At 52.9% G+C, this 23,969-nt stretch overlaps 1 protein-coding gene across 1 annotated transcript in view; it reads left to right on the plus strand.

Annotated features, from left to right (window-relative positions):
- Nucleotides 1–969: 969 nt before the first annotated feature.
- The window catches only part of Asb18 (ankyrin repeat and SOCS box containing 18), a gene marked incomplete in the record, with an annotated part of 60,848 nt that continues 37,848 nt past the window's right edge, over nt 970–23,969 (plus strand). The window contains 4 exon segments of the mRNA XM_013519996.1: nt 970–1,421; nt 1,424–1,453; nt 20,716–20,838; nt 23,839–23,969. Coding sequence (XP_013375450.1) covers nt 1,250–1,421; nt 1,424–1,453; nt 20,716–20,838; nt 23,839–23,969 — 456 coding nt within the window.

Below are 23,969 nucleotides of genomic sequence, written 5' to 3' on the forward strand. Positions count from 1 at the left end.
ACAGAGCTCACGGCCCACACACAGGGTCAGAGCGGAGGAGGGTGGGCCAATCAGTTAGGGCTCTGTGGGGATGCAGAGCCAACAGGCTGTGGAGAGCGAGGAGGACAGGGCAGAGGGAGGCACTCAGGGTTGCACGGACTTGCAAAGGCCCAAATCTGCAGAGCTTTAGCAGCTGGCAACAGGAGGCCCAAGACACGGAGATTAGAACATTTCCAACTGAAGTAAAGAAATTCATGTTGGCTTGAATATAACTCGTGTTAGTTACATTTCATTTCCTAATTTATCCATAGCAGAGCTGCAGTTGGAGCCCAAAGGCCACTGAGGCTGAATCCCTTCCTGCATGGATAAGGTCCAGCTCTGTGCTCTCCTGACCTTCCACTGATTGGACGAGGCCCACCCAGGTTACACTTGTGGGCCTGAGTGTAGTCCTAACCTCAGCTGCAAACCTTCTTCTCAGGAACATGAATCGAGGGACCCTACAGTGACTCCTAAGGAGAGCAGAGAGACGGAACAAGGGAAAGGGGCAAGGTGGGGTGCACAGTGGAGCAGGCACCGCTGCAGGCTTGGACTCAACGGGGAAGCTGACAGAGCAGCTGCCTTGTCCACAAGCTGCCTTGGGGTTGAGGGCAGGAAAGCTGGAGGCAGGGGCCCTGGGGGAGGAGAGCCCAGACGCCCCAGGAGAGGAAGGACGTTCACCCCAGGCTTCCGTTTCCCTGTGAGGAGCAAGTGTGCCAGCAAACACTAGGGTCCTCTTGGGCTCCCTTCTGTTATGCTTTTGTCGTCCTGGGCCAGCCCGGCCACCTCTGAACTCAGAAGCCAGATTCCTCTCCTCCACCCTCAGCTGGAAGCACGTGCCATTCAGCAGCCTGGCTTCAGCTGTCCTTTAAAGGGTGGAGCCTGTGGGGCAGGCTATCTCTCACGCTTATCACCGGGGCAGAGGTGCCAAGCCTGGGCTTGGGGGGAAGCTTCTAAAGTTTCCAGCTAGAGCCTCGCTCCTACAGAAAGAGACACTCTGCCATGGTCCCCCCAGAGGAGCTTTTCTTTCCCACCCCGGCCTTGTCTTCCCTCCACACCCCGGCAGCACCACCTCCGCCCCCTCCCGGGCCGCGTGCTGGCCCTCCCTGCTGACTGTAATCGGAGCCACCGTTCTGCTATTCATAGCCACCTGCCTGCTCTGGGGACAGCAGCTAACTTTGCACTGAGACTGGAGGAAAAGAAGAGGGCTGCTGCGGACGCTCAAGGGGTCCCCATGTCCAACTCGGACGCCATGCCCGACTACCCGCTCCACTCCGACGTGGTGAGGAGGCTGAAGTCCGCCCTGGCCGCCCAGCATGAGGAAGCGGTGAGGGAGCTGATCTGCACTGAAGTGGCCCCCGTGGACGCCGTGATAGAGCTGGCCAACGACGACTGGATGAAGGAGCCCTGGCCCAGCTGCCCCCGGGCGTCCTGCTAGGTAACGGGATGGGCGGTGACATCTGGGAGGGAGGGGGCAGGTTACTAACTCGGGCAGGACCGTTCCGGCAGGGAAACAAGCCGTGGGCCAAAAGGCAAACGATGTGTACTTGGACGTCAGACTCTTACACACAGATGAAGTGTGATCAGAATGGTGGTGGGTGTTCATACTTTTTAATTTCGTTACAAGAAAAGACACATTGCCACGAATCCCCTCAAAATACCCGCTCGCTTTGAACACACTCATCCCTTCATTCTTGCCACACTCTGCAGCAGCTCCGGCGTCCTCTTTCCTAAGTGTCTTTAGTTGTGTTGTCATGGCCGACTCCATGTCCTGAACTGATTCAAAATGTTGACCTTTCACGGTCGTCTTGACTTCAGGGAGGAGCCAGAAGTCACAAGATGCCAGACCCAGGGAATGAGGTGGGTGAGGACACTCTGACGTTTTCAGGAGCCTGGCTTTCCATTGGGTGGCGCTTGGCAGCAGCCGTCACCGTATTTTTTATCACACCTCACAGAGACACTCATGAAAGGGAACTTTCAGATCTGTTTCAGAAAATGGCAAGAAGGATGGGATGAGCGTGTTCAAATCAGAGGGCAGGGTTTTGAGGGGGATTCACAGCAGTGTGTCTTTTACTGTAACACATTTTTTAATTTAAAGATTTGCTGTATTTTTTATCACACCCCATTTATGTCAACCTCAGTAACGGACGGAGAGAGATTCTCCAGGCCTAAGAAGCCCGCCTGGGAATGAACCCCACGTGGGAATGCACAGGCCAGAGGCGCTGTGAGCGCACCCAAGTGGAGGGAGGCGGGGCAGACTGAAAATCAGGGAAGGGTGAGTACTTGGGGTACTTTGAAACGATAATCCTTCACCACAGGATCAATAACCAAGGTGGCCTCAGTCCTAGCTTGACAGACAGTTGCTGGGCAGATGGCCCTCCAGAAGGATTTTCTGTGTAAGGTTGAGCTGGCGTGTGTGCAAGGCTGCAGATCTGGCAGAGGCACTGGGGATAGATCAGGCGTAAGCAGGAGATCCCCTCCTCCATTACCTTCCAGCTTTCTTTATGTAATGTTCGGGAGGGCTCGACACAAGTGACTTTTGGTTCCAATAACTTTCATGCACGCACACACACACACACACACACTGCATATACTATGTATGTGTGTGTTATTTAAGGTCTTTTTTTTTTTTTGGTACAGAGAATTGAACTCAGGACCTTGTGCTTGCCAGGCAGGCACTGTGCCTCTGAGCTCTCTCCCTGGCTATGTGTATGTTATTAAGCAACAAGTTAAACTAACACAAAATAAGAAGAGGGAAATTAATCCTCCATGCCACCATCCCAACACATCCGGTCTCTGTGTTTCCAGGCTTGTCTATTTGCATATGCAAATTTCACCTACTCATAACCCAGTCACAGGTACTCTCTGATGCTCTTCCTTGCGACTCCAAAGTCTTCTCTATATTGCTGTGTGGGATCCCTAAGTTCAATCACCTGTGGAAGTGATGGGTCAAAAAACACTTAAGACAAATGTCTCTGGGAAGAGAATCTTTGTTTACATTTTTGTTATTGTAAATGATGCTGTGATTCACATCTTTATTAGCTCTCCTGTGGCTGTTTTTATCCGGAGCTTATCCTTGGGGTAGATTTCTAGGAGCAGTATTTGTTGAACAAGAGGATAACATCTTCTTGATGTGTACACTGCTGCCTCGGTTCACGAACTTATTCCTTCCACAATTAAGATGACTGCAGTCATGTTTGTCACCCAAAGCAGAGTTTGCAAACAGAAGCAAAATTTTGCTGAATGTTTCTGTCCACGTACTGAATTGTTCGCAAACAGAAGCGTTCGTGAACCAAGATGTTTCCAAATTATTTTCAAAACAGACTTCTCTTCCCCGTGATAGGGAAACGTCTACCACCACAGTCTGCGTGGACCCGAGCTTTGCTGGTCATGAACATTTGCGTCTGACTTGCCGACTCCATAATTCTTTGCTGCCTACTCGTCAGTCCTTCTTTGCTGGCTGTCTCGGAGGATCTGGGTTTTCTCTGTAGGCGTCTTCCCGTGTGATGGGTCTGTATGGGTCAGGGGCAGTATCTCCCCTGCTCACTGAGCCCTTTTGTCATTGGGTAGGACATCTTCATGTCACCTGGGTATAACCCCTTGGTCGTGTTTGCCGAAAATGTTTTCCCTAATCTGTGATGTTTGTGTCCAGCTGTTATCTAGCTGGCCAGATGAGGCCCCATGATGCCAGTCCTGGGCCTTGAGGGACGCTGGGGGACTCCTCCATGCGTGGCAGTCAGACCCCCAAGTGTGTGCCCACGTGGGCACCTATGCAAAGATAGCACCGATTTGGAGTCATAGGGACAGCGGTGCCAGGACTGGCGGTGTGTGCGGGAGAACTGCGCATCCAGCCTGGCACCTGCCCCCACCGGAGTCTGGGTGCCCGCTGCTGGGGCTGCTGCTGGTGGGGAACTGAGTGAGCCGCTTCAGCTCGTGGGAGGAAACAGTCCCCATTTCTCCTTTACCTTGGGTTTCCAAATATTTGTGGCCAAGGAGTCGTGATCCCAAACTGGGTCCATCGCATCTGCCCTGGGGCCAGCCCTGCAGATGGGAATGGGGAGCCCTCGGGACCCCACGTGGTGATCTGACCAGGGGGGCTGAGCTGTAATTTTGTACTTGCCCTCCAGACCCAGCCTGAGCTCTGCCCTGTGCCCAGCACCTGAGGCTGATATTTGTGACCTGTTTGCATCCACCCCTTGCCCTCTGGCTCCCGTTAGGTCAGCTGATGGAAGGTTCTAGAAGGAGGAGAGAGGGCAAGGTCTTTGCTCCCAGGGACCCCTTCCTGGCAGATCCCTGCTGTGGTCCTGAAGCGTCCTTCTGCAGCAGGCCCCATCCTGGCCAGCAGTGCCCACCACTCACTGCCCTTCAGAAATGGGGAGCCTCCCCCTGTGGCCCCTGCCATGCCACTGACCCTCCCTAACTGCTCCCTCCATGCCTGTGGTCCTGCCGTCTGCTTTTCATATTACTCATTGCCCTACAAAATCTTCACTGTCCAAATTACCTTACTGAACACTTGAAATCAACAAAGCTCTTGTAGAAAAGTTACATTTCCTTCCATGACATGCCCATTGGGTTATAGATAATGCCCATGTGGCCCTCTCCACACCAGATGGTGTGACTCGGGGACATCTGAGGCTGACAATGTATTTTAGGTGTGTGGATCTATCCCGGGTTGAACATTTGAGGACCGTGGTTCACTAAGATGATACGCATGTGGTCCTGGGGTGAATCCTGTCATCAGTGACCATGCCACAGAGCAAGCAGGCTGGACATTTCCCTGAGGGCAGAGGGAGCCCATGCCCAGACTCACCTGCACAGCGTGCCATGTTCTGGCTACAGTGGGAAACGAGGGCTTGAAGGAGACACAGAGAATGGGGGGATGGGTCACGTAGAAGGGCACTGAAGGCAGGCACCCAGAGGAACATGGCAGAGGTGTGGGCCCAAAGATGGGAAGTGCTTGGGTGCCAGATGGGCGATCTTGGAGAAGAGTGCAGGTCAGTGCCACCACTAAGACAGAGCACAAAAAAAAAAAAAAAAAAAAAAAGACAGAGCACAAAGGTAGCTAGGTGTGTGATCCCAGCACACTGGGAATCTGAAGCGAGAGGATGCAAAGTTCAAGCTCATCCTGAGCAGTCTAGCAACTTAGCAAGACCCCTGTCTCAAAATTAGAATTAAAAGAGTCAGGGCTGTAGCTCAGGGCAAAGGCCCTGGGGTCCATTCCCAGGACTGGGAAGGAGCAAGGGTGAGAGCGGGGAGACAGAGGGCTCTGTGATTCCAACCACAGTGGAATGTGCTCGCCTGGCAGTGCGGAGAGGAGAATACACACAGGAAGGGTGCACAGCCCTCTCCCGGAGCTCACGGCTGGCACACGGCAGCACACGGTTGGTGCAGGGCCAGGACAAGGAGCAGCTCTGAAGTGAGATGCTCCAAGTCAAGCCTGGGTTTCAGCACCACCAAGCTATGTGACTGCAAGAAGGACACTTTCTGGGCCAGCATTTTCTGGGCCTGCATCTTGCCTTACTGAGCAGGGAACGAGATTGTAATAGCACTTCCCGCAGGTCCCAGGCTTCCTGAGCAAAGCTGCAGGGTGGAATGCCCTTGAGGCACTCCCTCCAATCCTGCACCCCAAGACGAGCACACAGGCATGCTAATGGCTCCAAGCAGCCTCGCCAAAAGAACTGGAAGGCAGCAGTCATCTTTGGCATGGTTTTCTATCAGATGTCAACTTTGCCCTCACGTCTGCTGATGGCCTGTGGAACTGGGGTTTGGGACCTGCTGGCTGAGATCACTGTCAGGGTCTCTTCCTTCTCATGTGTCTGTAAAGTCAAACTCCCCATGATGTATGATTGCTGCCCCAAACTGGTGTGGGCTCCTTTGTCCTGTGCGTGGGAGAAGCAGTCCCTTTTCTAAAGTCAGTATGAGCGAAAGCTCTTGGAGCACATCCCTGATAGGCAGAGCTGTTAGGACCCGCAGGTTCATGTGGGGTCCTTAGAATCACTGCAGAGTCATCGGAGTGTGTAGCAGTAGCCCTGAAAGCAGCCCATACTGGGGATGCGTGCTGCAGTGCACCTAGGTCCTTGGGAGAGGAGGAGGGTAAAGGTGCGGTTAGCAGGCAGGAAGGCGGGGGCACCAGGTGGGGAGGAGAGGTGTTGTGTCACAAAAGCATCTCGAGGGAAGAAGAGAGAAGGGCTTTGCCTCCTAAGGACAATCCTGGTTGACAGAATTCATGATATTGGTCAAAAGATGGCAATGTGCAAAAACAAGGAAAGGAAGTAACCACTCTCTGCTTGTTAAAATGGTCACGCAGAGAACTGGTGCTAGCAGCAGAATCACACGCTCGTCTGCCTGTGAACCTATTACTCACACCAAATAGCACAGAAGGTAATAATGTGTTTTGCTACATTCTCATCAGCATCAAAAAATAAAAAATAAACATAAAGAAGAGAGGCACCCTGTACACATTTGCCCGCTTGGCGTGGGCCAAGGAACCGGGAAATCCAGCCCCACCCGACAGACACAGGGAAGGCATACCCACGGAGCAGGCATAGGGTGGAGAGGAGGAGGAGGCCCCCGTACCCTGGCAAAGACACCGGCTGTCCACAAGGATGGGCTTGGGATGCCCGCTAGGCTGCCAGGCAGACAAGGAGCTCCTAGTGTGTGCTCAGCTTGCCCATCAAGAACCACCGTGATTCTTCTGCCACCTTTGTGAGGGACCTGGGGACCCGTCCTGGGCGTTGGTTCTGCACCTGTCTCAGGAGAAGCTCTGGCTGGAGAGCGGGGCTGGAGCCCAGCTTCAGAACAGGGCCAAGGTCCCAGCACGCACACTACCAGTTTCCCCATCCCAACAGCACCCCAGCCAGGACCGTGCCTCCTCTGCTCACCTGTGCCACCCGTCTTCCGGGCCCCTTGGGGAAGGCATCTGTCTGGGAAGATCGCCCTGGTTGATACAGAAGGGCTCGCACCTCCACTCTCCTCAGGAGTGTAGTGGCCTTAGCTTCCGTTACTGAAGTCATGCCTCAGCCATTCTCTGCTGCACCCCTGAAGCTGGGAACTTTATAAAGAGAAGAGGTCTATGCCACCCACGGGTTGGGAGCTGAGCCCCACCTGTCCCCCCCTGGCTGCATCATAGCCTGGTGATAGTGTCCCGGGGAGAGCTCACTCAGGAGGAAGGGATCCGACAGTGAGACGGGAGGATCGGCTTGTTCAGACAAGATCTGACTCTGCCCCTGGAGAACCACATCAGTCCCTTCAGGGGCAGCACCCCCAATCCTATGACCTTGCTCCAGACCCCCCCTCTTACAGGTGCTGCTACTGACAGAGATGCCAGCAGTGAACCTGCGCAGCTCACATGCAGACGATGTCAAACCTCGCTGTGTCCACCGCCAGGCCTCTGGACTGGCTTCAGTGTGCTCACCAGATATTCCAAACCCACAGACCCCGGCCATTCCTACCCCGTTTCCACACAGAGCCTCGCAAGGGCCTCAGAGACTCAGGGCGCCATGCCCCCCACCGCTTGAACCCCGCTGGTGGGCACAGCCTCCCTGCCTCAGCACCACTCTGATTTGTTTTTCCGAAAAGAAATATTCAGTCCTCTTCCTGCCGAAGCCGAGCCTCTGCTCTGAGGTCAGCACGAGTGATGTTATTCGTCCTTGCCACTTTTCAGTCCCCATTGGCTCCCTCGCCACCAAGAACCCCCAGGGGGAGAAAGGGCGGCTGGGGGAGGGGCGGCGAAACCCAGCTCACCCCCAAACCCATCAACTGTACAATTTGGCAACTGGCGTAATCAAACTACTTAAGGAACAACTGATTACTAATTGCTATTATTAAGGATGTCAGCATTGTATGATTTTGCTGCTGATATGTTATATACAAGTCAAGATGCCACTTGAATTCTTGATTGAAATAGAAAAACAGAGGGATTACGTTGTGTTTGGGGTGATGACATTTAAGCATCCAAAGGAAAGTTAAAGAACTCCTAATTGGGTGTTTATTGAGAGATCTCACCAGCAGCACGTACAGGTGGGGAATGAGTGTGTGATAACACGCAAAGGACGTGCGCACACGCATGAAAACCGGGCCCGGCTGCTCTGTCAGACTTCTCCCCCAAGGCCGGGCGCTGGGCACGCTGTGACACTTCCCTGAGAGTGGACAGGACCGTGACACAGGTGGATATGTGAAGTGAGGGCAGCCCTGCCCTAGAGGAGCCATCTCCCGGCACAACAAGCCCAGCCTGAGCCTCAGCGGTGGCCTTGGTGGCCCGTGGTGTCATGGACAGGACAGCGTCCAGCCATGAGGTGGCCCAGGCTCCCACCTGAGCACCACCACTACCTGCCCTTGGACGTGACTGTGGACATACCAACCCCTCTCTGAGCTTTGATTCCTTCTTGTGAGAAAAGGGATTCATCTAGATTCACTCTGAGGGTCTTCGCGAATTGGATTACCAGGGTTCTCAGACAGACTTGTGCTGGGCAGGGGACTGACAGCACAGCCCTTCCCACCCTGTCATCGTCCCAGGAGGGGCTCAACCCAGTGGGCTGTGTAAGCCATACCCCATCTACAGCAGGCTCCGGTGGCTGAGTTTGGGGCAGCGAGCGGTGCAAGAATCCCCGGGGAGCCAGGTGGCACATGCCTATAATCCCAGCACTCAGGAGGCTGAGGCAGGAGGATCACTGCGAGTTTGAGACCAGCCTGGGCTACATAGTGAGCTCAAGGCCAGTCTGAACTGCATAGTGAGACCCTGTCTCAAAAAGACAAAAAAAAAAAAGAATCCCCAGGGAGGCTGCTAGGAGAAAGGCTTAGCGCCCCTAGGTAGCAGCTCAGCTCAGGGCCTAAGGGGAGTAAGTCCTCCGCCCACAGCAGTCAGAACTGGACTTTGAGGCAGAGAGAGAAGAACTGCAGGTCAGGCAGAACCTGCAAATCCCCGTGCATTTCCCAAGAGCTAGTATATCCCACCCTTCCAGCAGAGGAGTCCAGGCTCAGAGAAGCTGAGTTACCACCAGGGTCTCACAGCCGATGTGCAGCGTGATGCCAGCACTGTGTCCAGTATCCTGCGGCGCCTTAGTCCATCCTGTGGCTGTGTTCCCCCCTGAGGGTGCCCCCTTACTGGCCAGTAGCCGGTTAGGAACAGAGGACAAGCCAGGTATGGCTCCAGTGCTGTGGTCAGGGGCTTCTGCAGCCTGCCCGTCCAGCGGCATTGGGCGGGAACAGCCACGACAAACTGTTCCCTCACTGAAGCCCTGTACATCTCTCTGAATTACCATTGCATGCACATACGGCATGCGTGTTTGCGCACACACAAACACACATCGCACACTCATGCACCTGCGTGTGCATGCACTGAGCTCTAACAGCATGAAGTGCCCGGCTCCAAATAATTCAGCAAAAGTCATCAGAGAAAAAACATGGACAAAAGAATGGAGAATAAAGGCAGGAACCGGATGGAAGCGGAAGGTGACCCCGGGCAGGGAAGGGGAGAGCTCTCCGCCGACTCCCTGCTCACCCGGCCAGAGTGTGGGGGCTGGGAGACCCTGCTCGAAGCAAAATGAAATTAAACCTTTCTAAGTACTTATAAATCAGCACCTAATGACACTATCCCACCACCAGCCTGAGCATTGCTCTTATTACTTTGATCCACAAGCCAGGAAAAGATCTGGAATTATGCACAAATTATTGTCCCATCTTCTTAATTAACGCTGATTGCAAAATTCTTGCTAAAGTCCTTGCTAACAGACTCAATTATGCGCTGCCTGAATTGATTCACCCAGATCAAGTGGAATTTATTAGAAATACACTTTCCTACAATAACATCAGATTATCTTTGAATATAGTTAAATTATTTAGGAATAAAACGGCTGTGGCAGCAGCCCCTACTTCAGATACGGAAAAATACCTCTCACCACATCGCGTGTGAATATTTCTTTGGTTTCTACAAGACACACACCCTAGGTGCTTATTTTTCCCAGAAGCAAGCCGAATCACACTGTGACAAGATGAGATACATGCCTCAGACCTAATGGTCCAGCTTCAAAGGCATATGGGCAGGAAGAGAAATCCTACAGGGTGGCGTTTCCGCTCCCCTCTAGGACGAGCCGTCACTGCCTGTGGAACACAGCGAAATTGCAATTAGACTAAATCAAGATATTTTCAGAATCAAAATTGAGAAACAGGCTAATAAAGCAATAATGTATGCTGATGACATCCTCCTATTAGCATCACTCCTGAGCGCGCTGGAGAGTTTCAAAAGAACAAAAAGCACCAGGGATAATAGGAGAGAGGCTCTTCTGCCGTTCCTACGTGACAACGGGTCCCTGCGACGAAGGCAGGGCTGGGCGACGGGAACAAACACCCCCAGGACCAAGTGGGGAGCAACTTGCCCTCAGCAGCCTCGTTCCACCAACGAACCCCATCTCCCATTACCTCTGATTCCAGCCCCGGCACCTGGACATCATGATGGGTTGAGATGGCCCCATTCACCATGTCCTGCCCACAGTGGGGCCTCAAATACTTTTTAAGACAAGGTCTTGCTATGCAGTTCAGGCTGGCCTTGAGCTCACTTTGTAGCCCAGGCTGGTCTCGAACCCACAACGATCCTTCTGCCTCAGCCTCCCGAGTGCTGGGATTACAGGGGTGCGCCACCACGCCCAGCTCAAATACGTATTTATGGAGCAAACGGCATCTGGAGGACACTGTAGCGAGCTCCTGGGTTGAGCCTGCAAAGCTGAAGCTCCTCGGAGACAGTGATGGGGAGGAGGGGACCCCCAAGGCAGGAGCAGAACAGCCACCGAAGTGTGCGTCAGGCCCGGTGCCATGCAGGGCGGTAGCTGCTGCGGTCGAGCACGAGTCCGCAGTGCAGGACTGTGTGGGGCGGGCTGCGAATTCGAGACGAAGCATTTTTGCACTTAACCTGGAAAGGCAGCAAGGAACCATTCAGCAGAGGAATGAGACTGTGTAGCTTGGGGAAAAAACATAAAACTTTTTCACATAGCTGAGGATTGAGGCGGAGATGGGGCCGGGAGACGTGCCAGCTGGTCGCTCACTCTTACTAACACGGTGTGCACATGGGAGCAGGCGTGTGTCACTCCCTTGACCACAGGGCTGGGCTCCTTCTACCGTCACCGGGCTGAACAGCAGATGGAAGATGCCAGCAAACACATCAACAGGGGTCAGCTGTGGTGGCGCACACCTGTACTCCCAGCACTCTGGGAGGCAGAGGCAGGAGGACTGCAAGTTCAAACCCAGCCTGGGCATCTTAGTGAATTAACCAGATGCTGTCTCAGAAGTGAAACATAAAAAGGGATGGGGATGTAGCTCAATGAAAATGGATTCAAATCCATTACCACACACACACACACACACACACACACACACACACAAAAGTTCCCAAAAGTTCCCAATCTGAGGAACAGAAGTGATTGAAAATAAAATCATCGGGGCTGTGGGAGAATAGGAAAGTTCTGACATACTCACCTGGAGTCCATGAAAGCAAAGACCAAGAGGAAGGGGCAGAAGAACTGGTGGAAGAAATAACTACCAACCCTCTCTCAGCCTTGGAAGTGCAAAATGTAAGTTTGCAGATTCAAGTTCAGCCAACCAGAAGCAGGGCAGGTTTGAGGACGGAGTCAAACGTGCGCTGGAGCACCCGGACACCGCTACCGCTGGTGGTCACAGTTCCTTGGGGAAGACAGAGCAGGTTTCAAGGGAGGAGCGTTGAAGGCTGTGCGAGGAGAAGGCTGCGATCACCGCCTGATATTTCGGGATGCAGCGTGTAGCTCTCCCTCCTGCAAACCTGCACTGGTGCCCTGCTGCCCGCAGCCACATTGGTCACTTGCCCAGCTGCCTGCTGCCATGAGCAAAGTCTCCCTGGAGCAGAGCCACCATCCGCCATGTACGTTGCTCGCCTCTGTCTGCTTTCGTGCTGTAGTGGCAGAGGTGACGTTGCCACAAAGAGTATGTGGCCCATAAAACCCGAAATATTTACTATCCGGTGAGCTGTACAAAAAGTCCTGCACATCCCACTCAGCATACAGAGAGGTCTCACGGCAGGCCCTGGCCTGTCCCTCCCTCACCCAAGGCTGCTCCAGCACAGGGCTGCTCTGGGTCTCGTGGAGGCCGGTGTCACCCCAGGAAGTGTTTGCCCTGAGAGCGACAGTAAGCCTTTGGAAGTGTTTACAGCCATTTGACAGTGTAACACAACATCCACGGATGTGATTTGTGAGCCTGTGATTATGTGTCCACATTCCATTCCGGTTTTCCCAGTAATTATTTTTTATCGAATCTTGAAGGAGAATCAGTCTGTAATACATTGAGATTCATCACCATCACCATCATCCCGGAAATCCCTGGCCCTTCCCTTCCAGTGGCTGAGAAACTGCCATAGACCGAGCCTCGGGGTACTATCTGTCTCATCCTCTCCTGGGCCGTCTCCTCTGCTACTTCCTGTTCTCATGCCTGCTGACCACGCCCCTGCCCTCCCTCCAGGTGGCTCATGACCTGGGCTTTACAGATGGGGCCTGGCCATAGTCTGCCTTGAAGGACGTCTTCTAGGATCAGCACCAGAAAGCCTAGCTGGGCAGGGAGAAGGTGGGTCCCCAGCCTGACCACACGGTGGGGGGCTGGCTCCGAGGGCAGCTTTGGAGCCGATGTGACTTGTCACCATTGTCCTGCATTGGGTCAATACAGCAGGAGCTCGCTACCTGCACCTGGGCCTGGCACCACTGGTTCTCCAAGTGAGATGTCTCCATAGCTGCGTGAGATGTCAGACCCTGCAGGTGCCAATACCTGGGTGACAAGTGCCCCCCCAAATTTTTATCTGTGTCCCCCAAAGGTCCAGGCCCTGCCACTACCTGCCATGTCCTCAGGCCCACTGTGCCCCGTGGTTTCCTTCCTACCCGGATCCCCTCTGCCTGAGCCCCCGCCTGGCTTGCACAATGCACTCTCGTCCCTGTGCTCAGAGTGATGGGACTGGGTCCCCAGAGCAACAGGACAAGAGGAGGGCGAGACTCCCGGAAGACACACACCGTCCCTCCCTCTGCTTCTCCTGCGCTCTGCCTGAATGTCCCCTAGCAAGGAAGCCCGCGCTGGCCTGCTCCCTCCACACGGCACTGTACTGGCCTCATCCTCATGGTGTCTGGGGCCTCCATGTCGGGAGGACTCAATCTCACTCGCGAGCCAATGGTATCCGTGTCTGTGTCTCGCACTGAGCTTAACACTGAGGTGCTGAGGGTCAAACCCAGGGCCAGCACACGCGAGACAAGGGCTCCACCGCTGAGCTCCAGCCCTGCCAAACTTCACACTCTTGAAGACAAGGATTTCCACGCTCTTTTAATGCTTCTAGCACCTGAAAAATGCTCTGTAGGTGGAAATGCTGTATATAGTATTTCCAAGCTCAACAGAAAAGTTCACTGCTCTGTGCAAGCTATGAGAGCATCAGCATCAATAAACTCCAAAAATGGATTATTTAATTTAATTTAATTTAATTTTGTTTTCTTATGAGACAGGGTCTCACTATGCACTTCAAGCTGCCTCAAACTCACGGTGAGCTTCCTGCCTCAGCCTCCCGAACGCTGGGATTACAAGTGATTACACCATGCCCAGTTTAAAATTGATCTTTTTAAAAAGTCACAATTTGATAGGCAAAAAAAAAAAACTTACATTTTTAAATTAGTAAAATTGGACATCATGTATGTTTAATTTTCATTTCTACTCTTACCATTATTTTCCTATTTTTCTGTTAGAAGTTTAAAGTTCTACTTTTTGTCAATAAAGAAATAAGTCCAACAAACTTGGAATCCTTTAGACAAAACACACCTGGCTTGGCCCTTCCCAGGGTTTCAGAGGGCCAGAGAGCGGCCCGGGGACCTGCCCTCTCCAAGACCAGTGAACTTGGCCTTTCTGAAAGAGAGCGCGGAATGATCAGCATAACAATCAGACCAAACCAACTTCAAGAGAGAAGTATTTTGCTCCCGGTGTGAGGCTCATAAAAAACAATCAGTCTGAACATGCAATTTGTCTCAAGAGGCAAAAGCTGCAATTTCATCATGTAATTAAATCCCCATGACAGTTGTAAGCACGTTCGTCACCTTTGTCAGGAAAGGCTTCGAAGCTATGCTTCCCGGCAAGGTCCCTGGAGTCTCTCTGTGTCCTCCCGGGGCTGCTTCCCTGGGGCTCTGCACCTTGAGGACTTGGTGGCTCTGTTTTACACTCGACCACAGTGGACAGGCAGTGCTCAAGGGCACCGCAGTGTCTGAGCTGCCCAAGAAGGCCTCCCGGGTTGCCAACAAACGCAGCACTAGGCCTTTGGATCAGACCCGCTCCCAAGAAGAGAGCGACTGTTGTTTTGCATTCGCTGTGCTGGGCTTAGCTGCCACGTCGGGAAAATAAGTGATGGTGTGGTTGATTCCCCCCACGTTGCGTTCTTCCACATGATGGGAATGAGATTTCTTAATAATGTGAAATCAGTACAGACAATTTAAGTCATTATTAATAGATACACTTGATCTGAGGAAGTAAAATGTTTTAATGTTTTGTTAAATGAGGTGTGCTGCGCTAACATTGTTATTCAGGGAGGAGGTTAAGCTACTCTAACATTTTTGATAGTGATGTCTGTGTGAATGATTCTGGGGGAAACATCCCGGAAGCAGTAGAAACAGCCTTATGCTCCTGCCCAGCTTCTTATTTTTAAGAATTTGTTTTAATTAAGAGGGGGGAGAAAAAAGAACCTCTGCAAAGAGGAGAAATAAAGGAAGGGTGGCCTGTCGAAATTAAATAGAGAGAGTAAGAGTGTGAAAATAAACCCGCTGCCAGTCAGACGGCTCTGGGCTCCTGGGAGCTAGGTTGTCACCCGGGGACTCAGCCCAGGTTAGTGTGTGGGCATTTACAGAAACGGACCGTCTGGGATGAACAAAAGTGACCCAGCCGTCAGCATACCTGGTGCATTTAAGGACGTGCGCGCAGTATCTCACGGTGCCAGGTGCCTCGGACTCCGTGCCCGCATGAGTCCAACACTTGGACACTGGTGCCAGGAGGAAGCCCAACGTTCATCTGTGGCTCAGGAAAGATCCCAAACCTTGGCCCTTCTCCGGCAATGGGAGAAAACAGCAGGGACACCCTGCCACCTTGGAAACTCTCCTTCTTGAAGAGAAAGCTGGGAAAGTTGGGCTGCGGGGAGAGCCAGCGCTGTAATCCAGCAGGCTGCCCCAACCAGGCTCGGCAGGGCTGTCCCACAGACCACGGGCAGCAGCAGCCCTCAGAGGCTGCTGAGGGAAAGATCATTCGCCAGCTCAGTGCCAGGAAGCCAAGATCTCCATGTCACACGAAAACAATAATCACCATTCCCACACCACCATTCGCACTCCCATTATAATTTCAAGGTAGCTTTTTACCTTTCATCTCATTTTCCCCTTTTTCATCTCATTTGGCAAAAGTCCCTTCTCATTAGCCATCTACACTATAAGGCTCAGATATGCAGAACTAGTTTCTGTACCTCCTGCAGACAAAATATTACGCTTATTGTGTAAGTTCCAAAAATATTCTTTGCAAAAATTATATTCAAATCTAGTTACTACCTGGCTTGTTATTGGGAAATTCAGTCCATTCACTGAGTCATCTGGACAAAAGCGGGGCAGCCTCTCCTGCTTAGATTGTTTTCCCTTTTCCTAAGTTTACTCCACACTCAGCTATAAAAGCCCACAGCAGTTACATTTGTTTAGTACTCTGCCGTGGCCCACCATACAAATGAGGTTCTTCCATCAAATAGATACCATTTGACAGTTCATCTGAAGAACTAAAAATATTAAATGTACTGAGTTGGAGAAAATTATATAAATTAGAATCCCTTTCTTTCCAGGAGGGCCTTGCATTTCTTCAGAAACATTTCTTTGACCAGTTACCACAACTCCTAGGGCCCAAGAATGCATGGAACTACACTACAGGAGAAAGGGGGAGGATTTTAATGATGGCACCAGAGAGAGAGGAAGCAGAACCAGAGGAGAGGTTGAACAAGGATGTGCGAAGCCACCCCATGTTCAGTTTAACTGCCAAACTCACTGTGTGTGACCTGTGTGTGCTAGTGTGAGAGTGGGGCAGGATGTACGCAACTGGAGCAAACACAGAAGTCAAGGAAAGCCAGGAGTCAAGACGCAGGTGCCTCAGGGTCTCCAAGAAGGATGCTGGATTCTACCCAGCCAAGAGTCCCGATGAGTAAGGGGATTCCATGGCACCCCACTGACAAATGACTCTTACTGTGCACACACGCTTCAAATGTCTAAAAACAACTTCACATAATTTACTGATTTGTGGCCCTTAAATTTATGTACAAACACCCACTCACCTGTAGCACTAACAGCTGAGTTTACCAACAAGAAAGAGAAACCTCCAGGGCCAGAAACAAGAATCGACAGCAGCGAGTCAGTTTAAGCCGAGTGATCACAAGAAAGCAGGAACTTATGTGCCTGGAGTTGTAACTTCGGCTTGGACATCGATTAAATCAACTCACTGCTCTGGCCTGTGAGGAGCTTTCCAACCAGAATCTCTCAGGCTGGGATCGAGGCACCAGTCCTTCCAAAGCTCCTCAGATGGTACCATTCTGCAGCCAAAGTATTAAGCACTGTTGAAGGGCAGGGTCCCCAACCTCCAGGCCCTCGGGACTGGTACCAGAACAGGCCACACAGCAGGAGGTGAGCAGCAGGCTGTCAAACAAAGCTTCATCTGGATGTACAGTTGCTGCCCACCACTCACACTACCACCAGCACTCCACCTCCCGACAGATCCGCAGGCATTAGCTTCTCACAGGAGCACGAACCCCGCTATGATCTGTGCATACAAGGGATCTAGGTTGCCTGCTGCTTATGAAACTCTAATTCCAGAACCAACCTCCAACCCTGTCCCTGTCAGTGGAAAAATCGTCTTCCATGAATCCAGGTTCCTGCTGCACTACAGATATCGAGTTACTATTTGAGTTATTTGACTAGATTTTGCTAAAGAAAGAACCATGGTTTTTCTATCTCCTCCAGAAAGTTTTCATAACTCTTCCTACCGCAGGTCGAAATACAGACGCATGTTGCCCATATCCCCTCCATGTGAGGAACAACCGTGTCACAAAAGAAATTCCCCTGGTCCACCTTGACTTATTCCTAAGGACCTTCCGAGCACCAAGTGCTGCTAGTCTTTGTCTGAATACTCCCAAGCCACCCTTTTCCTAACCCAGCTAGAAAGCTTTCCCAGGTCTAAAGTGATCTTACAGACAGGGGCATTATAGTTTCTGTCTCTGACTGTCCAAAATCTTACAACACACCCTACAACGTAATAAAGACCACACCACATTTAAGGGATGAATAGGTGAATGGATGTGTTGGTCTTAAAAGCGCTCTGCCTCGCAAGCCATCTACCTGTCCTATTTACAAAGGCAACGCTGTCCACCATGAGCTATTTTTAAAGGTCTCACAAAGAACCAAGTCTGCTCCTGACTACTACTCTCTACCTACTGAAGTCAGGCTTGGGAATTTAGGGCGCTGCTGGCAAAACCACGTGGGAAGCTAAATTTAGCGTTGAGCGGCAGTGTGGAACGACTTCTATCCCTGGACTCACCTCCAGGTCCCACCCCTTTTAAAAATATCCAGTGACAGATTACATCAGCTACAAAAACATCCTCCAGCTTAGAGTGAAAGGCAAACTCCACCCGTATCACATTGTAGTCACGCTTCAATGAGTCCTCCAGGAATGTATCTATAAAGAATCCATCAGAGAAAAATGGTGCAATGGCTCTGCTGGAGAAATGATACAGCCACAGAGCTTAAGATTGCCTTTGAAGTGGACAACTACTGCTCATGACCAAGTGGCCCGGCCCCATCCAGAGCTGCCCCTCACCTGTGGGAGCCCTCTGCTTTTATGGCCCACGCAGCACCTCTTACCTGCCTGAACGAAGGCTATTTGGACAGAACAGGGGTGGGTCTGTCCACCAAGGGAAACCTGCAGGCCTTGGGTTAGCCTGTGACACCCGCTGAAGCCTGTAACTCTGGACCATGGCAAGGGTAAATGCATATCCGCATGAAACTACAAATGCGCGTGACTTTCACTCCATCCTTTCCCATACTGCTTCAGAGGAAGCATGGAGGTCTCCCTCCGCTGCGGTCCCCTTTGGAGGGACAAAGGGCAGGCCAGAGGTGGGGTTACTCTCAGGAACACAGAGCCGATACTGAGCGCCTGCACGGCTGGGGACTGGCTCAGGATCCGTGTGCAGCACACAATGCGAGTGCGGGACGCTGGCTAGGAGGATGCGTGAGAAGTTCAGCTGCGACCGAGGAGGCGTTGCCCCGCCTGGTGAATGCTACTGCCTGCCTGCAGACCTCTTCCTAGGCTGCCAGCGGTCTGTGGGATTGCAGCACCACACAGGTCCAAGCCCCCGGACATCCCCGGTCCCATGTTGGAAGCCAGTGTTGGAGGCTCTGACTCACAACTGCCCGGAAGAAGGTCAATGCTCCCGTCTCCTGACAGTGTGCTCAGCTCTTCCACTCTTTTCTCCTCCCAACCTCTGCCCACGGCTTAGCCTCCGTCTCTTATTCATGCACTGTAACTCAAGCGGCTGGAGCAAGGGGCCCTCTAGTGAGACCTCAAGGCCCATTCCTGCATCTTGGGAAGGGAGGAACAAGAAGTGCGTGCGTGCGTGCGTGCGTGGGTTCATGCATGCGTGCGTGGGTTCGTGCGTGCATGCATGGGTTCGTGCGTACATGTGTGTGTGCGTGCGTGCGTGCGCATGTGTAGTATACAGCACTGGTTACAAGGAGAAAAGAGCTGAATTTTTATATAATAAAATAAATCCTTAAACTAAACTATAGTAAGTAACTAAAGGCTGAGTATCCCTTATCCAAAATGTTTAAAACCAGAAATGTTTCTGATTTCAGAATTGTATAGACTCTACTGGTTGAACATCTCTAATGCAAAAATCTGAAGTTTTAAATGCTCCAAAATCTAAATATCGGGAGCATCACACTCAAATATTTCGGAGCATCTCCAGCTTCAGATTTTTAGATTATAGAGATTCAACGTTTAGTAAATTACTGATTAAAAAAAAACTGCTACATTATTTATTTAATTGCTGCATTTCTCATTCTGAGCAAAGGATGCCTATTTGGGGATCAGTCCTCGGCCATAGGAATAAACTCCCAGGACACTCAGGCTCTGATGATGTCTCTGGGGGCCCCTGGTTGGCCCCACAGAGTCTCCTACTTGGGGACAGCACCCCCACCTCAGCGCCCTCCTTGGGGTTGCTATGGCCATAGAGCACACATCCATCCCTAGAAGTCGAGAGAGGAGAGGGACAGAAAGGAAGAAACTGCCCCTTACAGCCAGAACAAGAAGTCTTGCCTGTGTTAAGTAGTAATGCTTTGCTCATAAAAATTATGAATATGAATTTGCTGGGGGTGCCTGACCGAGTCTCTTAACTTCTCAACTAGGGCTCAAGTTTCCCTACAAAGAGTTCGATAATAAACATTTCCCAGCTGGGGATCTAGCTCAGTGGCACAAGCGCCTTCCTGGCAAGCACAACATCCTGAGTTCGATTCCCAGTGCCAAAAAATAAAAACGATAATAAACATATCCAACACGGTGGGCTCCCTGTCACTGTTGAAACCACTCCACCCTGTCGTGAAGGACTGGGAAGCACCAGCAGATAATATGTAAATCGATGAGCAGTAAACTTTATTTATGGGCACTGGTATTTGAATTCCTGTCATTTTCAAGCGCTATGAAATATTACTCCCCGTTGACTTCTTGCAAGCCTGTGTCAATATAGAAAGATTTCTTAGCTCCCAAAACACACAAACACGGGGCCTGGAGAGTGACAGCAGGTGCCTCTCTAGTTCTGGTCTCCTAAGAGTGGGTGGCACTCTGGCATCAGGCAGCATGGCATGATGGATGGAGGATGGATTCTGAGGCAGGAGCTCTGATCAGAGCTCGGCCACTCACTATGGAGCAGCCCTGGCCACACTACCTCCTTCCCAAGGACGTGATTAGGAGCAGATGCTATAATATGTAAATAGCAACTGGTATACATCATAAAGGTTTGTTTCTTCCCTCTGAGCTTAAGACTTTCATACCCAAATTCTGAATGTAGCACATCACCTTAAACCTAACAGGACATCACGTATTTCCCTAGCGTTTCTGGTTACAGAAGTCATGTTTACAAGCTAGTATCTTAACCTGCACAAACAGCTACATTCAGTGCTATCTCAAGCTGAGAGTCTTCTGCCTGAAAACCAGATAAAAGAGAAGAGTCGAGCAGAACCAGCACGAGTGCTGGGTGTCTGCCCTCACCGTATGGACAGCAGGGTCGGGATCAGCGCATGTGTCTTGTTCCGGAGTTAGCATCTATATAATCACACGGGTGGCTGAGTGCTGTGGCATCTTGTGGTCATATGACCCTGGTCATATCAAGTGACCATTATCACATCAGAGCCACAGGAGTTATAAATACGCCACCGCTGAGCTCCAATTGAAGGACAATTGAATCATGACAATAGAAATAGCTCCTGCTCCGGAAGACCATCTTTCCCCTCCTGAAGAACTCTTCTGAAATCAACTGCCTTACAATGGAGAGACGGCCAGAGGCGGTCAGAGGAAAACTGCAAATCCTTCAGAAGATGGAGAAAGAGCCTCAGTTGCAAGCAAGGCCCCCAGAACTCGAGTACTATGCTGCACTGATTGAAGGAGACCTGGACCACGTCCAGCTCCTCATGGACCAGTTCTTCCAGGATGCCAACCTGGTGTTTGAGATCAGTAAGGACGAGATGGAGTGGCAGGTGAAATCCCCAGCCACGTTTGGGCTGTCAGGTACCCTCCCTCTTTTAAAGCTTGGTTATGCACTTTTTAGGGAGTTGCTAGGGGTCCCGCGTGTGGCTTGGGCTTGTTCACAGTGCATCTAAGGAACATCTGTAAGGAAAGGGCGCCTGCTCTAAATGAAATTTGACCATCAGGGGTTTTCAGGTGTGGCTTTGGGTGATGGGCTGTGAGAGATGCAAGTGGAAAGGCAGCTGACTGGTGAGAATTGCCCTTTGATGATGCTGGGTATGCCTCCTGCCTCGAAAGAGGAACCTTGGGTTGGGTGCTGATCCGCTAGCACCTACACTTGGCAGCCAGGAGGCGGGAGCCAGAGGAGGAGGACAGCCAGGCCCTGGCGCGCAGCTCCCTGTGATCCTTCTATGAATCTGTGAATACCACAGCTCCGGGGTGGAGGGAGCACTTCCGGCGTCCACAGAGGGAGGAGCACAGGGCCCCGAGCAGAACCTCCTCTTGGAAGCCAGGGAAGCCTTAAGCATGATCGCTCTCACAGGACAGGAAAGCAGACCCCCGAATGTGCAGGCCCTTCCACCTGCCCAGCTGAACCTGGCACCCCACCCACCAGGGGGTTCATATGTTGGGATCCAGCCCAGCTCTGCCAGACAGTGGGAATTTGAGAATCTGCCACAAACATCTCCTGTCCCTGATCTGTGAGTCCTGATCGCAAAGGACTGTGGAACCAACTCGGTTGTGTTTGTATCTCCCCTGGGGAGGGAAAAACCCGAAACCCTGACCAGGGGCTGGGCAGCTCCTACTGTGCTCTGAGGAGGCGGGGCGGGAGCGGTGCCAGGCAGGGTCTGGTGGGCTCCGCAGGCGTCTGTGCCCAGGGAGCTGCAGCACCTCCCAGCAAGCCCTTCTGGGCCTGCTGTCCTTCTGCTGCCCGGACAAGGCCAGCTGCTTGAACGTGCAGCTGTGCATCTTGCTCGGTCTCATGCTACTCCTCTGGCCACACACGCTCCAGCGTCGCAAGGTCAGATGGACGGCGTGTTAACCCATCTTCTACATGCTGCCCATGTCCAAAGTCTGGCTCCCCTCTCCTGGGTAATCTTCCCGCCCTCGCCCCTGCAGCTCTCCCATGGCAGCCCGCACAACAGGAAGTCAGAGTGTGCCAATGGCAAAGAGGTGCAGAAATAGCAGCCCAGAAAGACTATTGGCCCAGGCTTGCAATGGATTGGGAAGCGGGGTGCTCAGTGGGATGCGCTCCTTCCCTCCCCTTTCTTCCCCTCCCCTGCCTTCCCTTCACTTCCCCTCCCTCAGGAATCGGGTGCTCAGTGGGACTCTGGGCCTTTTCAGCCCTGCCGCCTGCCCTCTCTGCAGCAGGAACAGCTCCTGTGCATGAGCAGCAGCCCTTCTCGTCTGCCCTCACGGGCATGAAGGCGTCCTGGCCGCTGGTTCCATTCTGCCTAACAGGGATCATGGGCAGCGAGTGCTCTGGGGACTCCCGGCTGGTCCTCAGGGGCCGGCCCTTAGTCCCCTCCATGGCCGGGTGCTGTCCCATCCGGCTCCATTCCTGAGGGGCTGGCGTGGACCAGGTATGTGGGAGGAGGCCCCCACGGAGGAGAAACCGCACGCCTGTTCCTCCTCGTGGCAGACTGGGACCAGGGTGGGGCTCTGCGCTGCTGACTCAGCCCTCTGGCAGAGAACGGCCTCCGAAACCTGGCTTTCTGGTTGGCCTGCAGGAAGCCCAGTGGTACCTGCCGGGACCTGGGGACAGGGGCTGGCCCCCTGCTGCAGCTGAGCCAGATGCCCACCCCAGCCCTTCCTATCAGTCTGCAGGAGACTCAGGAACCCAGGATAGGGGAACACAGCTGTTGGCAGCGGGTGAGTAGGGCTGGGAACTTAGCAGGCTTTGCAGAGGCCAGTAAATCGACATTTCCCATCAAAGTAAATAGAATGGAAGAGCCAAGAGTTGGCCCTGCAGGAATGTAGGCTAGTGCTATCCATAAGGACCGCCTTCAGCAGGAAAGACAAGCCCCAACCCATGCAGGCCCCAGCCCAGGGCCTCTGACCACCAGGGACGGCAGACCGCCCCTCCCCCACCAAGTGGGCAGCAAGCTCCCGGCCGGGCCTTTGGGACACGGGCAGGCTGGGGTTCTGCTCCACACACAGGTAGGTAGTTAATGAGTGGTCTTTCAAACCTGCTCAGCATGGGTCCCGGGAAGGAGGCGGCCTGCAGAAAGGGTCTCCCCCGCAGCTCGTTACAGCCGCGGTATCGATCCTTCCATCATTATCAGAATGCCTGGCTGCCTGCACCCTGCCCCTTGATGTGTGTTCTCCGGACCACCTCCCCCATGTCCACGGGTGCCTCTGCCGCTAACAACCTTCCACGGGCTTTTTAAAAGCACCAAACTTTTCAGAGAAGGGAAATGTATAGCACGCGCTTCATTCATCCCTCAAGAAAGCTCAATCCTGGACACACCACACACACCCCTGAGAAGCGCAAAGAAACCAACCAGGATGGCGCTGATCAAAGCAGCCTGGAGACCCCAGCCACTCCCAAGAGGGCTGAACTCGTCCGGGTCCTTTTCTTGAGCAACCTTGGTGGGCGGGCAGGTCTGTTTTGTCGGTTCCTCACTGAACGATGAGTGGTAAGCTTGGGGCTCAACCCAGCCCCTCCCCACTCGCGTCCAGCGGCCCCAGTTCACACCTCGGGAACTGCTGGATTCTGCACTTAGATTCACCCCGCTATGCACCGGGCTCCTTCAGCTCATGACTCCTTGAATCGCACCGCACCGCCCGGTCAGCCCGCATTCGGCAAAACCCCTTGCATTTCAGGCCCACCCCCGACGCTGGCCCCGCCACCGCTCCCGAGCGCTCCGCTTTCTCTTCCCCGGTCCGCATCTCGGCCTCCCCGCAGTGCGGGGCTCTGGGGCTCTACCCCCGGCCTGCCCCCCGCACGCCCACCTGGTCCCCACTCCAGGAGAATGGCTTCACTGCCGGGCTCAGGGGTCCCCACCTGCTCCACTCGGCTGACACCTCCCACCTCCCCCCCAGGCCTCTGGACCCTGGAGTACAAGCGCGAGCTCACCTCGCCCCTGCGCATCGCGGCGGCCCACGGCCACACGGCCTGCGTGCGACACCTGCTGAGCCGCGGCGCCCACCCCGACGCCAGCCCGGGGGGCCGC

This window comes from Chinchilla lanigera, unplaced genomic scaffold (assembly GCF_000276665.1).
Source record: "Chinchilla lanigera isolate Chin_1 unplaced genomic scaffold, ChiLan1.0 scaffold00052, whole genome shotgun sequence".
Taxonomy (NCBI): domain Eukaryota; kingdom Metazoa; phylum Chordata; class Mammalia; order Rodentia; family Chinchillidae; genus Chinchilla; species Chinchilla lanigera.